Genomic DNA, 16,671 nt, shown 5'->3' with positions numbered 1-16,671 from the left:
GATGGTAGGAGAGTGAAGGAGGGCCGACCAGGGTGGGAGTCGTCCCTGAGGATTTTCCTCGCTCTTCTAAGGCAGCGAGCCCCTAGCGAGGTCATCTAGTGGTATCAGGGAACAGCCCACGATGTTCTGTGCTGGGCTCACCACCCTCTGTAGTGCCTTTCTATCCGCGGCTGTCGAGCCAGCGTACCACACCGTCATGCAGTGAGTGAGTGAGGAAAAAGGTCATTAAGTGAGGACTGCCTGTGCTTCTTCCTAGGAGGAAATGCTTCCTGGGGCGTCTTCCTCCAGGGGTGGCTTGTGGCATTGCTTGCCCTTTTTTCCTCTCCCCTTTGCTATCTGGTCCCTCATAGAGACTCATGGGGGAGGCAAATCCTTCTGATCTCAAGCCATGTTTTTTCCTCTGGGTTCAGAGTCAACCGAAGGCACATCAGCCCCGATGTCCAAAATGCCATTCACCCTGGGGACAAAATCCTGGAGATCAATGGAAACCCGGTCCGCACACTACAAACTGAAAAGGTGGGTTCTGAACAGCCCTTCTTGTTTCCTGCTGTCTCGTAACGGAGAGGGAACCAGGGGTGGACTGCAACCGGTTTAACAACCGGTTCGGTGAGTGTGTGTTTGGCACGCGTGTGCGCCTAAGGCACTTGCACGCAGCACTGAAAATGGAGCATCTAGATCAAGTCATCTTCAAACTTGGCAAGTTTAAGACTTGTGGACTTCAGCTCCCAGAATTCCCCAGCTAACATGACTGGAGGAGGGATTCTGGGAGCTGAAGTCCACAAGTCTTAAAGCTGTCACATTTGAAGGCTCCTGATTTAGAAGCTCAGCTTCTTACCTTCCAAGTCAGCAACGATAAGTAGAACAGCGAGGGGGGGGGATCAGCTGTGCCGCACGATTGAGATGAGCTAGAAAGCAGGAAATAAAGGGCAGGATAGGTCAGGTGGGCGGGACCAGCTGATTGTTGGAACTACCGCTTCGCCCGAACCTGTCCAAACTGGCAGCAGCCCAGCGCCGGAGGGAACGCAGGGCCTCTTGGGGGCAGGAGCTGGGTTTTGGAGCTCCCGCCAAGTTCTCAGCCTCTCTAAGTAATTGTGAAGGACCTTCTTTCCTCTGAAAACAGAGAGAGAGAGAGCAAAGAGACGAGCAGGCTGGCTGGCTGAAGGGCCTTGCGGGAATTGCCTTATGCTTCAGAACAGGGGTCTCCAACGTGGGCCACTTTAAGACCTGTGGACTTCAACTCCCAGAATTCTCCAGCCAGCAAAGGCACTTCTTCCTGTGTTTTCCTATTTTCTAAAACAAAAATAGGATTTTCGTATTTTTTTTTTGTCTCTCTTCCTGAGTGCCCGTCGAAAAACTTGCATATGCTATTTTGATTTTCATCGCGGATTTATACGACATATAAATAAAGGAGCCCTGGTCAGGAAAAGTGGCTTAAACAGCCAAAGACATGCTTTTAATTGAGTTGTTTCTTAAGAAAATGAGCAGCCAAAGAAACGCCTCCTTCATCCAACCCAGGTTGACGGAAGAAGGTCGTGAATCTGTTGTTTTGGAAACCTTTTCCCACAGCACGGCCCAATTCCCTGAACTCTTTTCCTTCTCAGGTCAAAGAACTGATTCACAAGACGAATCAAACCCTTCAGCTGTTAATCGAACACGACCCGGTCTCTCAGCGTTTGGACCGGTTGCGCCTGGACTCCCGGCTGTCCGGGGGCAATAAGAAGCCCTCCACCCCTTCTATTTCTGCCTTGGAGCTCAAGGAGAACCTGGAAGGGACCCTGCGGCGGCGTTCCCTCAGGTAAACATCCCCGGACTCCAGAATGGCCTGCTAATCTCCAGCTAGGAGGTGGAAGCACAAGCAAGTGCTACCCTCTGGCCATAACCGTCCTGACCCTGCCAGTTTGGCTGGAGCGCTGCTATCATGCCCCTGTCAGAGTCTGAATCTGAGGAGGAAGATGAACAGCTGACAGGGAGTGGGAGTGTGGCTTTGTTGGCTGTGGAGGAAACTGGGGAAGGGCAAAGTCAGGCTGGGCAGAACAAGGGAGAGGGAGTTCAGAGGATGAACCAGGCCCACCCCCTCTTCATCCTAGGGCATGCAGGGAGGAACGAAGAAGAGAACAATGTGGGTTGCATGACTTATGGGGGAGGAAAGGGCCCTGATTCCCTTCATTAGCCACAGCTGGGAAGACAGTTGATAAGAAGGGCAGGCTGCATGTGGCAGGCTGCTGGGAGCAAACGTGACTTTATCCTGTGTTGTCGTGGCTTATCTGTGTTCCTGACGTCTTCCCAACTGTGTGAGTTTTGCCGTGCCTTCACATCTGGAATTCTTGCTCCTGCCCTGCCAAACTAATTATTTCAGTTTGGCTTGTTTGGACTTTAAGTTACAGTTTGTGTTGCTTATGTTTTGGACTGAATTTTCTGCAGTCAAAGACTGTTCCTGGGAGAGTTTTTCTCCAGCTAGAAGGTAACCTGGACATTGGGGGCAAAGTTGGAGATAATAAAGGGACTCTTATTGCTTATCTGACTGTGTTGCCTTCATGCCACGCCCCTTTGGGTCATCACAGCTGCTTAATTGACCTGAGGTCTAGTAACAGAATCTCAAAAGCCTGATCAGGTTTGCCCTTCCCCCTCCCCTCCCTCCTACAGCTCAGGGTGGACTCAGTCTGAGTTGCTTCCTGGTGTTCAGGGGACTGGAAGCTAAAACATATGAAGAACGGTTGCTGGAACTGGGTATGTCTAGTTTGTGCTTTTAAAGTTGTAGCAACGTTTGGCAGAATCTCATCTGCCAGAAGGTTTCTTCTGGCAGATGAGATTCTGCAACGTTGCTACAACTTAAAAGCACAACTATAATGACGATGGGAAAATACCTGAACAAAGCTGAATACCATACATATAAATACCCGCAAAAACTTAAGAAAACACACACACACACAGTATAAATTAAATCCAATATACCTATTATATTAATTTCTCTTATTGCTCTATGAATACATCTAATCCCTTTTAGTTTATTCTATTTTCTATCCATTGGTAAAATAAATTCCATACCATGTAATATTCAGGTTCTTCTTTTTCTTTAATTTCTAGTGTCCGTGTATTCATTTCTGCACATTCAAATATTTTTTGAATTATTTTTCCGTCCATTGGTATCTTCTCACTCTTCCAGTTTTGGGCAAATACAATTCTAGCCGCTGTTAACACATGTATAATTAAATAAATCTTTTCTTTTGGTACCATTCCTAGTAAAAATATTTCAGGGCTTCAAATCTTTTTGTTGTTTAATCATTTTCTCCAACCATGTGTGTATTTTAGTCCAATACCTTTTAGCTTCTGTGCAAGTCCATCACATATGGCAATATGTTCCTGGTATTTGATGACATTTCCAACATTTAATTGGTTTATCTTTAAACATTTTAAGCTCAAATTTCTTTGGGTAGACTAGACTGAATGTGTGTTGTGTTCCAGGCGAAGCAACAGCATCTCCAAGTCCCCCGGGCCCAGCTCCCCTAAGGAACCGCTCCTCCTGAGCCGCGACATCAGCCGATCGGAATCCCTTCGCTCCTCTAGCAGCGGTTCTCAGCAGATCTTCCGCCCCTGCGACCTGATCCATGGGGAGGTGCTGGGCAAAGGTTTCTTCGGCCAAGCCATCAAGGTGAGGGACCCCCGACCCCTTTCCCAACACCCAGGCATCACCTGTTAATTCCATTCCCCCCACCCAAGGAGCCTTGGAGACGATCCTTGAACTTAAATGAATTGTAGGATTCAACAGAGAACTGTGCATGTAGAGCAGGCGTCTCCAAACTTGGCAACTTTAAGACTAGTGGACTTCAACTCCCAGAATTGCTCTCTTAAGTCCACTAGTCTAAAAGTTGCCAAGTTTGGAGACTTCTAATGTAAAGCTTGCTGGTTCCACCCTGCTTCCTGTGCATCATCAGAGCATCCACTGCACCTGGATGGCAGTACAGGTAGTCCTTGACCTGTGGCCCTTTGTTTAACAATAATTCAGAGTTACAAAGTTCAGTGGCCTTGAAAAGGTCTCAGATTGACACACTTCCTTTTTAAAAAAATAAAAATAAAATAAAGTTTATTTAAGTTTCATATACTTAAAACATTTAAAAGGAAACAAACAAACATATAAACAAATATATTTACATATGTACATTTTGCAGCAGTTATTGAGCATTGGTTACATTTTTCTTTTCTTTTTTTCTTTTACCCCATAACATGGACGTGATCTACCTTGTTACAATACCTTCCTCGTTCTTTTAATGTTTTAATTTCACAGAATACTTTATAATTAAATGTACGTCCTTCATAATTTCATAACTTATTCAGTTGTCAAATGTTGCTTTTTCTTTAACCATTCGTACCAACAGTTCTAAATTTTGTAGTATTCACTATCTTTGTTGTTTTTTAGTAATTTGGTTAGGCTGTCCATCTCTGCACACTCATGATTTTTTTTAATGACCATCTCCTCTGAAGGGACAATAGACAGTTTCCAATTTTGAGCATAACTTATTCTGGCTGCTGTTATAATATGCAAGATTAAATATTGATTTTTTTTTCTATTTTTGAGTCTATCATACCCAACAAAAAGGTTTCAGGTTCAAGTTTTACTTCTTATTTAGTTATATTTAGAATCCAATTTTTGATATTTTTCCAAAACTTCTGAGCATATGGACATGTCCACCACATATGGAAGTATGTTCCCTGGGCGCAGTTACACTTCCAGCAGTTTGGGGGGAGGTTCGGGAACATCTTAGCCAGTCTCGTGGGTGGCAAGTGCCAATGATACACCATTTTATAGAGATTCTCTTTGTACGAGGCTGACATAGTTAGTTTGTAAATTATTTCCCAAATATGTTCCCACTTGTCTAATTGAATACTGTGGCCCACATTTTTTGCCCAAATTATCATAACCTCCTTGATTGTTTCTTCTTTTAATTTATAATCCAATAGATATTCATATATTTTACTAATCAACTTCCTTTCCTCTCCATGCCAATTTTTATCTAATTCTTGGTATGTCATGTTAAAACCAAATTGTTCTTTATATTTTTTTATAATGCGTTTGTATCTGCGCATAGGGCCACCATGCTATCTCTTTTCCTTGAATTTGTATTTGATTCCTACCATTTAACTCTCCGGTTTGATGTAATAGATCTTTATATCTTACAATATTATCAAAATGTAAAACGTTGTGTAACTGCCTCCATTGTAGATAACCACAGTGGGACCTTACAGTAATGTACTTTTTTATCTTTTCCCAAATATTTAGTAGCACATTCCTTATATAATGCCTTTGAAAGTACAAGTGGTGTTTACTCTTTCCATCCCACATAAATGTGTGCCATCCAACTTGGAGATCAAAGCCCTCTAACGTTAAGATCCTTTTATTTATCAAATTAACCCAGACTTTAAGCCAGGTTGCTATTGCAGCATAGTATGTTTCGAAATCTGGAAGACCAAAGCCTCCTTTCTTTCTATCATCCTGTAATAATTTATATTTTATTCTGGGTTTTTTCCCTTGCCATATAAATTTGGATATATGTTTATTTAATTCTTCAAAAAAGCTTTTTTCCAACTGAAAATAATTTGACCCCCAATCCCTCAAGTACTCGAAGACTGCTATCATGTCACCCCTAATGCTTCTCTTCTTTAGACTAGCCAAAACCAAATCCTGCAGCCGTTCTTCCTATGTTTTAGTCTCCAGGCCTTTGATCATCTTAGTTACTCTTCCCTGAACTTTTTCCATTGTCTTTTTTGTAGTAGGGTGACCAAAATTGGTTGCAGTATGATGAGCATCTCTTCAACCCCTTCATCATTCATGAAGAAGTTGAAGAGCCCTGGGACCATTGATCTTTGAAGAGCCCTTAAGCCCTTAAAACTTTGCCTCGCATTTGCAGTCATTCCTTTGATTGTATCCCTTTAAATGAATGGCACCCAGCTAATTGGTCTGCTGTAGCACATTCCACCCTGAAGTCTACAACAAGTGAAATTAGGTTGTCCAGCCTGAGGCAAACAGATGTTATCGCTTGTAGCCTGTAATCCAAATATAGCAGCCCCTGGTTCTAGAAAAACCCTGTCAAAGCATGGTAGCTGATGTACTGCTGCTAACATTGGCGGTACCTCTTGTGTCCTATCCTGTAAATAAGTGCCTTTTAACATAAACTCTTAGATAAGAAGGTTCCAGCTGATATAATTGGTTAATTTCCCCAGAGGGTCTTCAATAAAATCAGATGTAACCCATATATGTATATGAGGGTACTGTAGTTAAGAGGTCACATCTAACTGTCTCATCACAAATGCTTTGTTCAACCTGGAGAACAGGCTTTTGTGGTGAATCTTCATGCACGTTGGGTCCCTGACTCCTTTGTAAGGAATTTTGAGAAGAGTTTAAACTTGTCTTCATTGTCTTGGAGTGGGCCCTTAACACAGGGTGTAAAAAGAACATCCGTCCACTTAGTGGTAGCGTCAGGAGGGGTTATTTGGGGTACCTTGACTTGGCTCCCAATTTCCCCAAGGGCCTTCCCCATGTGTAAACGAGTGCCCAGAGGAGAGGTTTGGCTTTTAAAGGGTTTTCTCACACCATTGACTGGCATTGTTGATGCAGAATGAATGGAACCATCTCCTGATAATTAACTTTCCGGCAAAGTTAATTAAGAGGGAAAAAGACTCTTGGAGTGACTGCTCAGAAGCAGAAAGATTAAACTGAGGCAGTCTGCGACAGTATTTTTTTTTCTTTTGAGATCTTGGATTTTCTTTAATTAGAGGGAGTCATGTCAGCAGTTGTCTTTCCTTTGACTTTAAACTTCATTCTTGATTGACTCAAGAGTTATTTTGTGAGCCTTTTAGAGCTGCCAGAGGTTTTGCTGACTCCCAGATCTGCAATATTGCAAGCCTGAGATTTTCTCTCCTGGATAATGCATCTTCTGTTCCCCTTCTGACATCTGGCAGTAGGTGGTTATTGATCCTGGCTCAGAGGGACCAAGCACAGGTTCTTCAGTCCACAGCAAAAGCGGGGGGCTGATTGGTATTTGGTGTCTATCCCCTATTAGAGGCTTTGTGGAAATCCTGGAGAAAACCCCAACTTCTTCTATTTGAGAGAGTTCTCTCACATTGTCTAGACTCACATAAGGATATTTCCAAAGGACCTCAGACAGATTCTCATCCTCAGGAAGGTTGTTGGAATAGCCAGGTGGCTAAACCTCTTTCTGCCTTTATAGCTGGGAAGCCTCTTACCATCAAATTGCTTGCAGTTGGCAGTGAAGTTGGTGTAAATTCAGTGTGGCAGATACTGTCCTCCTAGCATATAGAAAACAGTTTCCTTGTGTTGATAGGTAGAGAGCACAGTCTCTATTTCTGCCAGTATTTTCCCATTAAGCGGTTTAGGTTAAAGTCAAATGATATGACTGTATTTTTAGCAATGTTTTTTATAAGCCCATCAAAGAAACTCTTTAACTCTTCTATTTTTGTTGAAATTGAAGTTATTTATGGATTTTACAGTATGGGCTGTTAGAAACAGTTTTTAGGCACTGTGTTAGGAGTTGTAATATTAAGAGATATTTGTTTCATCACACAGTAAGCAAGCCAGATGTTCGGACTGGATTTGACATTTTTATCTGCCTATCAAGTCCTTCCTAAGCACCTGGGATAGGCAGGTGTGGAAGTTTGATGGTTTTAAAAGTATTGTTGCAGGATGTAAGTTGTTCCAAATTAAGCTGCCTTTTGTAATTGACTGATGGTGAAATTGTTAGTGCTGATTATTCAGAGTTTTGCAGCGTTAATTCAGCGCTAGAAAAATAACCACAGATGGCTGATGCTTCTTTTAACATCTTTATAAACATAATAAGTAGATTTTACAAACCAGTTGTAGATTTCTCCAACATGGGGCAAACTCAGACAGAAACACGGTGCAAGTTCAGAGCAGAGCTCCAGTCTTCAGCAAGCAAGTTAGTTTCTCTTTTACTTTAGTTCAGCAGGCAAGCAAGAGGAGAGAAGTGGTTTCATCTTCAATAGACAGGCTCAGAGCTTAGCATAGCTTTAGAGCTGCAGAAAACATAGCTGCAGAGTTGCAGAGCTTAATAACCAACCGTGCCTAGGCTACTTTTAGTTTCAGTTTCCAGCCTAGGCTAATTCTAGTTTCAGTTTCCTAACAGTTCTGATTGGCTGGCCTTGTTACCATGCTCTATTCCAGTTCATGAATATACTCTTGACACTGATAATGTTCAAATGGTGTTCTAGTTGTTTTAAGATTGCACCCAATGTGCCTCTTACTATTGCTACAACCTTTGTTTCTCTTTCCACAGTCGCTCTATTTCTATTTTCAGGTCTTTATATTTTGTTATCTTCTCCAGTTCCTTCTATTCTGCTGTCTTCAGCTATTGTCAGGTCCACTATCCGGACTTCAGAATTCAGACAGATGGTCAGTCACCTGCTGCATAACATGCCAGACTTACAATTATCAATGAGAAAGACAAAAAAGGGAAATATTATCTAAAATTATTACTGTCTGAGAAATTTATGTTATTTTTTAATATCAACAGATGACTTACTACTAGTTTTATCTCAGGGGTCTTTCTCCTGAACTTGCTTTTCTTCTGTATTGGGTGATAGTTTGAGAAATTTATGCTGAAGCGAATAAGTTATTTTAGATCGAATCCTCTTAAAGCAGGAGTAGGGAACTATGGCCTTTTTATGTCTTGTGGACTTCAACTCCCAGAATTCCTGAGCCAGCCATAAATGGGCCATGCTGGCTCAGGAATTCTGGGAGTTGAAGTCCACAAGTCATAAAAGGGCCACATGGTTCCCCACCCCTGCCTTAATGGGAGCCTTTGCATGTGGAGAGATTCAGGTAAACCCCAATTCTTTATTTCTGGGCTTTGTGGAGGTTATGACATCTATCATTCTTTTCCCACCTCTTGGAGAGGAGCTACATTCCTATGTAATTCCAGGCCCTAGATCACCAAGTCCACGCCTGGACTATATGAATTCCCTAAAAGGGAGTTAAATGTGTGGTTGTGGGGCCAAGTAACCTGTCCTGATGCGCTAGGCATGATGCACTGACCTTGAGGTTTCAACCTTGACACTGGAAAGGTCTGTGCCCAATTAAAGCACCTGCTTTTGAGCTGTGAACATTTAAGAGGGAAGAGGAAGAAGTGGAGGTGATGGTGGTGGTTGGGAGTTCTTTTTGAATGGTGTGAATTGACATACATGTGTGAATTGACATACATGTTTTTGGAATTGGCAACCCAACAGGACTTGGGAGAAGGATCTGCTGAACAAACGGGTTGATGGAAAGCAGTTCTCATCCAGTCACCCAGGTCATGGTGGTCCCAAAGGTGCTTTTTCAGGAGGCAACTGGACTTTCTGTTTTTTTTCTTTGAAGATGTTTCCCTTCTCATCCAAGAAGCTTCTTCAGCTCTGACTTGATAGTGGGGAACGGAAGGATTTACTATATTCCTTGCAGACACTTGGTCATCTGCATCCTTTTAGAGGGTTGTTGAGGCCACCTGGAGGTGGTGCTCCTGGTTCTTGTAGTCTGCACTTTTTTCCTCTGGAAATCCATTCCTCCTACCACACTATTCAAAGGATGTTCACTGCAAATTGTACAGCTAATGATCTCAGTCAGGATTCTCAGTCCTCCAGGTCATGGTTGTCCCAAAGGAGCTTTTTCCGGAGGCAATTGGACTTCCTTGTTTTTTATTTTGGAGGCGTTTTGCTTTGGGTTGATGGAAAGGGCTGCTTTTTGTTGCAATCCTACTTTCAAAGCAGCTTTAGCCTTCCTTGGTCTGCCCTGCCTGGAGTGACTGGATGAATTCCTGGGCTATTGACCTGGAAGCCTCCCTGTTCCTGGCCTGTCCCCAGATGCCTGTTGCTGGCACAGAGCTCTGGGAAAGGAGTGGGGTTGGCCATCTCCTGCTAGTGCACACCCCAGAGACATCTGGTCAGCCATGGTGAAAAACAGGATGCTGGACTAACAGGGTCCTTGGCCTGATCCAGCAAGACTGTTCTTAGCTTCTTAAGCATCCCATATGTGGGTGACAGTTTGCACTAGATCAGGGCTCTCCAAACTTGGTGACTGAAGACTTCTGGACTTCAGCTCCTGGAATTCCTGGGAGCATAGCTGGCTGAGGAATTCTGGGTGTTGAAATCCACAAGGCTTAAAAGTTGCCAAGTGTTGTAGTTTGCCGGCAGCCTGTACAGACGGCAGCAGAATCAGATAGCAGGGAAGAGTGGGGACCAGTCCTGGAGTCTGGAGAGGACTTGGACGAGGGTCCTGCATTCGATGCAGGGATGGGGCCAAGATCATCTTGGAGTTAGTTGCTGCCTTTGGAGCCTTCAGAGTCTGGCAGCAGCGAGGCAGAGGAACAAGGGGAGCCTGTTCCCAGTGCGCGTGTGCACAGAGCTGCCAGAAGGTGAGAGCAACTGAAACAAAAGGGGCAACTCGGGAGTAAGGCTGGGAGAGATTAGCCCCTCCCATAAGGTATAAAGGACAGGCAAAGGTAGAGAAACCTTTGCAGGAAGCAAGGTCATTCACTCTGAATGACCTTGAATCCTTGAAGCTCTGTGTGGACTTTGTACTTCGGTTGGTTTTTTTAGAATCCATTTGGCACTCTAGTTGTTGGCAGCAATTCAAAGGAGAGAAAGGTGGGTGCTTATCTCAAGGGATGTGTGGGACTCATTACAGGCTGGGAATGAACGTAATTCCCAGCATTGAAATAAAAAGCATGAACCTAATTACAGTCTCAAGAAGCCTTGGTCAGAACACCAAGGTTGGAGGCCCCTGTTTCCTGCTAGCCCTCCTGCTTAACTCTGGACAGGCCTCTGCAGTTTGACAGGGTCTCTGCCTCCCCCCCCCACCTCACCTTAGGTGTTCATATCCTTCTTTGAAAGGCCTCCTGGCAATTCACGTCTTGTTTGTGTAGGCCATTGTCGGTAAGGCTGCAGGGGGAAAACAGCCCAATAAAAGGTGCAGCCTGTTCATAGGTCCCCTCCCCTCCCTGTCTGCCTTGTTGACTCCAAAGCTGCTGGGAAGGGCGGGGAGGAGCTGGCTTGCAAGATTTGGGATAGGGAAGCACAGCTGAACTGCACTAGGCGCTGCTGTTTGCTAAATGCCTTTGGGGTTTGAGCAAAGCCTTCGACCTGTCAGTTTTGACAGGTTTCTGAAGCAGTCCAACTTTTGGTCTCTGCCAGCTTCACATTTCCTAGCCATAAAAATGTCACTGTTGCTGCAGCTCAGTGATTAACAACAGAGCACGAGGAAGAGTTCCTTGACTCTCCTACAAACTTTCCCAGCTTGGGTTACAGGGAATTTGTTTATTTTTTAAAAAAAGAAAAAGTGCATAGCCCTGTGAATGCAAAGAACGCTAGCAAGAAGCTACCGGATGAAAGGTTACAGATTTCTCTCCAAGTGCTAGAGGAAAATTCTTCTGGCTAATGAAATTTGTGGGGATGCCTTGGTGCGCAAAGCTGCTTGAATCAACGGCTTCCTTTCACATCACGATTTCTGCACAATGCTTAGTCTCCTTTAGAAAGCGCTTGGCTTGCACAGGATTCTGGGGGCAGGAAAGAGGGAGGGAAGCAAGTTTGGCCTCCTAGCTGAGCAGAACCAGCCAACCCAACAGAAAAAAAGAGGAGCTCTCAAGCACAAGAATAATGCTCCAGGTACAAAAGGTTTTCCATGCTCCTGTTATGAGCACCACCAGTCCTGGGATCCTAGTATGAAAAATACCCACCCCCCCATGTATAATTGGTAGAAAGGGGAGTTTTTAAGCAGAAAGCAAATAATTTCTTCCTTTGTGGGCCATGAAGGCATTTAAAAGCCTTCCGGTGCAACACACGAGCCAAGGAGCAGCAGAGGCCTCCCTCTGCCCAGAGTTGTGGGGAAAAAGTTCCAGTGAAACACGGATACCGGTGCTTGGAAGGAAGCACAGGATCTGTTTCATTTTCAGGTTGAAAAGTGTAAAGTTGTCTTTACTCTCAGATTACAGATAATCAGAGTTGGAAGGGACCGTGTAAGTCATCTAGTCCAACCCCGCTGCCCAAGCGGGAGACCCTACATCAGGGGTGTCCAACCTTGGCAACTTTAAGACTTGTGGACTTCAACTCCCAGAGTTCCTCAGCCAGCTTTCCAGGTTGAATCTCTCCTTGTTCAGTTTCCATCCATTGTTCCTTGTTTGGCCTTCGGCTGCTTTGGAAAATAGCTTGACCCCCTCCTCCTCTCTGTGGCAGTCCTTCAAATATTGGAAGATGCTCTCCTGTCTCTCCTGGTCCTTCTCTTCCCTAGACTAGCCAGGCCCAGTTCCTGCAACTGTTCATCATAATGTTTTATCCTTCAGTCCCCTCATCATCCTGGTTGCTCTTCTCTGCACTTTTTCTAGAGTCTCAACATCTTTTTATAATGTGGTGACCAAAACTGGATGCAGTATTCTAGGTGTCACTTTACTAAGGCTTTATAGAGTGGTATTAGTACCTCCCTTGATCTTGATTGTATCCCTCTCTTAATACAATTTAGGATTGCATTGGCTTTTTTGGCTGCCGCTGCACACTGTTGGCTCATATTTAGCTGGTTGTCCACTAAGACTCCAAGATCCCTCTCACAGTTACTGCTATTGAGCCTGGTTTCACCCAGTCTGTATGTGTCATTTTGGTTTTTCTTGCCTAAGTGTAAGATTTTACTTTTCTCTACATTGAATTTCATTTTGTTAGATAGGTCCCAGTGTTCGAGTCTGTCAAGATCCATCTGGATCTTGAGCCTATCTTCTTGGGTGTTGGCTATTCCTGCCAGCTTAGTATCATCTGCAAATTTGGTAAGTTCCCCTTCTATTCCCTCATCTAAGTCGTTAATGAAGATACTGAAGAGTCCTGGGCCTAAGACGGAACCTTGTGGCACCCCACTGCTTACTTCCCTCCATGTGAGCAGTGGGATCACACAAGGTCCCGTCTTAGGCCCAGGACTCTTCAGTATCTTCGTTAACGACTTAGATGAGGGAATAGAAGGGGAACTTAACAAATTTGCAGATGCAAATTTGCACAGGGCAACCTGTGGTTAAAGGGCAGAAAGGAAGAAGCTCTCCCCAGTGCCAGCCCACCCTGGATTTTCCTGACCGCCTTCATGTCAAACCTCTCCCTTGCTTGTTGTTTTGCCTGCAGCCGTAGCAGAGATCTTGACTCCTCCATGGAGCAACGCTTTCAAATCTTGGTGGAGCAGAAGGGAAACCCCAGTCACAGCAGGAAATAATGTGTTTAGCCATCTTCTTCACCTTCCAAGTTTGGCTTCGTTCCTTTCCCTCGTCAACCTGTGGTTGGGCTTTTATCCCAGGGCTCCAGGCAGAATTGCAGGGAATTAAAAGTGATTCAACAGGGCCAAGACAGAAGAACCCCTGTTCTCCTCTTAAAAGGTGTGATGCTCTTCTGTTCACCAGGTGACTCATAAAGCCACAGGAAAGGTGATGGTGATGAAGGAACTGATTCGCTGTGATGAAGAAACCCAGAAGACCTTCCTAACCGAGGTGAGTCTCCTTTCTGGGAAGGGCTGCCCTGAAGATGTCCAGGCACTTCCTTCCAGCACTTCCTTTCAGCAGCCTGGTGGCTTAAGGCCGCACCAGAGGAAAGTGACTGAGCAGCACATTAGCTGATCTCTTTGGGTGCATCAGCATTAGTTACTTTGGCCTCGGTTTATAGAATAGAATCCTTCTTCTTTTTAATTGGCCAAGTGTGATTGGACACACAAGGAATTTGTCTTGGTGCAAATGCTCTCAGTGTACATAAAAGAAAAGATACATTCGTCAAGAGGCAAGAATCATCAGGTACAACACTTAAGAAAAGTCACAGGATACAAATAAGCAATCAAATCATACTAGGAAACAGTCAATATAAATCGTTAGGTTACAAGCGGCAAAGTTACAGTCCTACAGTCACAGGTGGGAGTGGATGGGTGATAAGGAGTCATGAGAAGATTAATAGTGATAGTAGTGCAGACTTTGTAAATAGTTGGACAGTGTTGAGGGGATTATTTGTTTAGCAGAGGGATGGCGTTTGGGAAAATACTGTCCTTGTGTCTAGTTGTTCTGGTGTGCAGGGCTCTATAGCGTCGTTTTGAGGGTAGGAGTTGAAACAGTTTCTGTCCGGGATGTGAGGGGTCTGTAGATATTTTCACAGCCCTCTTTTTGACTCGTGCAGCATACAGGTCCTCAATGGAAGGCAGGTTGGTAGGAATTGTTATTCCAAGCTTTGGGGTGTTCCCTGTCTTGCAGGTGAAGGTGATGCGCAGCCTGGAGCATCCCAATGTCCTGAAGTTCATTGGAGTCTTGTACAAGGACAAGAAGCTGAATCTTCTCACGGAGTACATTGAAGGGGGGACCCTGAAGGACTTCCTCCGGAACGTGGTGGGTGCCGCCTCTTGCAGCCTCAGTGGGCTGGGCCAAGGGAAGGAAGAGCCTTGTGGAAGCAGCAGCTAAAACATCCGGAAGTGCAACCCCACTCCCTGGCTGGCTCACGAATCACGAAAGAAAAGAAAAAGGGTTTGGTTTCTGGCTTAAATACATGGCAGTGGTGACTTTTGCAACAAACCTGGGCTTAGTGTGTATGGAGCCCACCGGTACCTGATATTGCTTTGCTTCCTTTCAAATTGCTCATTTTGGAACAAGGGTAGCCCTTCTAGGCCGTGTGAAATTTGATGGCAAATCGTGGGCCTTTTGCAAGATGGGTGACATAGTCAGCATTGACAGTCACAAAATGGCCCCCTTACGGAGACCAGGGGAAGACGGCCTTGGTGGAGCTGGGCAGGGCCTGCTGCTGCCTGGGCAAAAGTGACTGAAGCGTATTGGAAGTCCAGAACAACAGCAAGAACTTAGCATCCAGAAGCAGCTCAGGTAGAAGACCTCCCTCTAATTCACTGGGAAGATTCTGTTATTGTAACCCATTTGAATAGAAATAGTTTTAACCTTCCGAGGAGTTGATTTCCTGGCTGGTCAGCCTAGTGGGATTACCATCAGTCTTGCAAATCTGATTGGACCTTCGCCACCTCCTTAAGATCCGGTGAATTCAGGAGACACCTGCCTGAGCTGCTTTCAAATGTTATTTTGCTCTTTTCAACTTAAAAAAGTGTTCCAGCTTTGTTTTTTCCTGGGTTTTTCCCATCAAGGTCATCTTGTTCTTGTTTTTTCTAAACACTCGTTTGAGGATTCATTTGGAGCCCAGAAACATTCCTGGAAAAAATGTGATTCTGTGTGTACGTTGTTCCTTTGCAACCTGCCAGGTTATCATTATGAAATTCCTTCAGGGCACAGGAGGAATTTCCTCCTCTTCCTCAAAGATTTCCTTAAGAGGAGGAAATTCCCGGCATGCACTGAAGGAATCGCCTGCAGAAAAACCTGTTTCATGTCCTATCTGCATTCTGCTCTACACCTTAGTAAAAAATTGTCGGCTTTTACATGCCCACCACTGCTGTGATGGCAAAACCCTTGGCCGCCTTCCCTGCCTTGAGGACAATTTAACGAAGGGACTCTTTCTTCCTTGCAGGATCCATTTCCTTGGGAACAGAAGGTCAGCTTTGCCAAAGGAATTGCCTCTGGAATGGTGAGCCCCCTTTCCTGGACCCCCTCCTGGCCTTGTGAAGGGGGTGGGTCTGAGGGCAAAAGGTGAATTGCCTAGGGGAGAGAGAGTGGGGATTGCCAGTTCATTCAGCCAGGGGTCAGAAGGTGTGTTGAAACTGGTACAGAGTCACAGAATGTCCTTGGAGCACCTGAGGTTCAGTTAGTCATGTGTTTTACAAAGCAGCGAGGGTGATGCAAGAGCTGGTTTGCTTCTTGGAAGGTCAAAGCCCGAAGAACGAGATCTGGCTGCCTTTTAGCCCTCCAGTAACCCGATGAGGAGGGTTGGGTTCAATGAGAACTAGAATCTGAGTCCTCCGTCTCAGTCCATTGCCCCACCCCAGCTCTTGGGGGTCTCCTTGGTGTAAGGTGGCTCCCTCCTCTGACTCTCCAGCAGCCTTGCCTCCAGGCATCGGCTCCTCCTAGGAGGGCTGGGACCTCCTTTGGGCTGCTCAGCTGCCGGCAGAGGCAAGCGCCAAAGGCTCCTAGGACAGCAGCTGAGGCGGAGCTTTGGGGCTAATGGCTCCTCGTCTTCACCTCTGGCTTCTCCCTCTTGCAGGCTTACCTGCACTCCATGCGCATCATTCACCGAGATCTGAACTCCCACAACTGCCTGATCAAACTGGTGAGTGCTTGCGTTGCTTGGGGTGCGCTTGGCCAGGTCTGCTTCCTGCTCACCTGCTGAAGTCATAGGAGGAGACTGGCTCCCCTGGTTCTTTGGCCTCTTTCCCTGGGAAGCCTCAGATGGGACTGGCACAAAATTCTCACCTAACGATGCACCAGCCATGAGGGCGGAGCCAGGGACAAGGTGATTAATGTCGGCAGGTTGCAGCAGATCGACTCCTCTCTTGTTGTTAATAACCAAGAGCACCAAAGAATGGTCAGCTGAGATCTTGCATGGGGCTGAGCCCAAAACAAGCGTTTGACCACCGAGGAAGAATTGTCTGACGCCTGATAAGGAATTTGGGGATCCCTGTCTCCAGACAGGAAGGAAATACTCTGTAATAGTGTTTTTGAGAAGCATGAATGCCAATCCGTCCGATGGTTACTACCGATGGTTTGGCCACGGATCCCACTT

At 45.2% G+C, this 16,671-nt stretch overlaps 1 protein-coding gene across 4 annotated transcripts in view; it reads left to right on the top strand.

Annotated features, from left to right (window-relative positions):
- LIMK2 (LIM domain kinase 2) overlaps positions 1–16,671 on the top strand; it is a 59,959-nt gene that overhangs the window by 36,832 nt on the left and 6,456 nt on the right. For all 4 annotated transcript variants that reach the window (XM_087943069.1, XM_087943072.1, XM_087943070.1 and 1 more), the window contains 7 exons: positions 411–516; positions 1,602–1,795; positions 3,463–3,649; positions 13,425–13,511; positions 14,256–14,387; positions 15,523–15,579; positions 16,153–16,218. In XM_087943069.1, the coding sequence (XP_087799195.1) occupies positions 411–516; positions 1,602–1,795; positions 3,463–3,649; positions 13,425–13,511; positions 14,256–14,387; positions 15,523–15,579; positions 16,153–16,218 (829 nt within the window). The remainder of the gene's footprint in view (positions 1–410; positions 517–1,601; positions 1,796–3,462; positions 3,650–13,424; positions 13,512–14,255; positions 14,388–15,522; positions 15,580–16,152; positions 16,219–16,671) is intronic.

Source organism: Notechis scutatus, chromosome 13, assembly GCF_049901735.1.
Source record: "Notechis scutatus isolate UNSWTSFEM ecotype Mainland chromosome 13, rNotScu1.2, whole genome shotgun sequence".
NCBI classification, from domain to species: domain Eukaryota; kingdom Metazoa; phylum Chordata; class Lepidosauria; order Squamata; family Elapidae; genus Notechis; species Notechis scutatus.
Note: the sequence above shows the minus strand (reverse complement) of the source record. Positions and strands in the feature narration are given on the sequence as shown.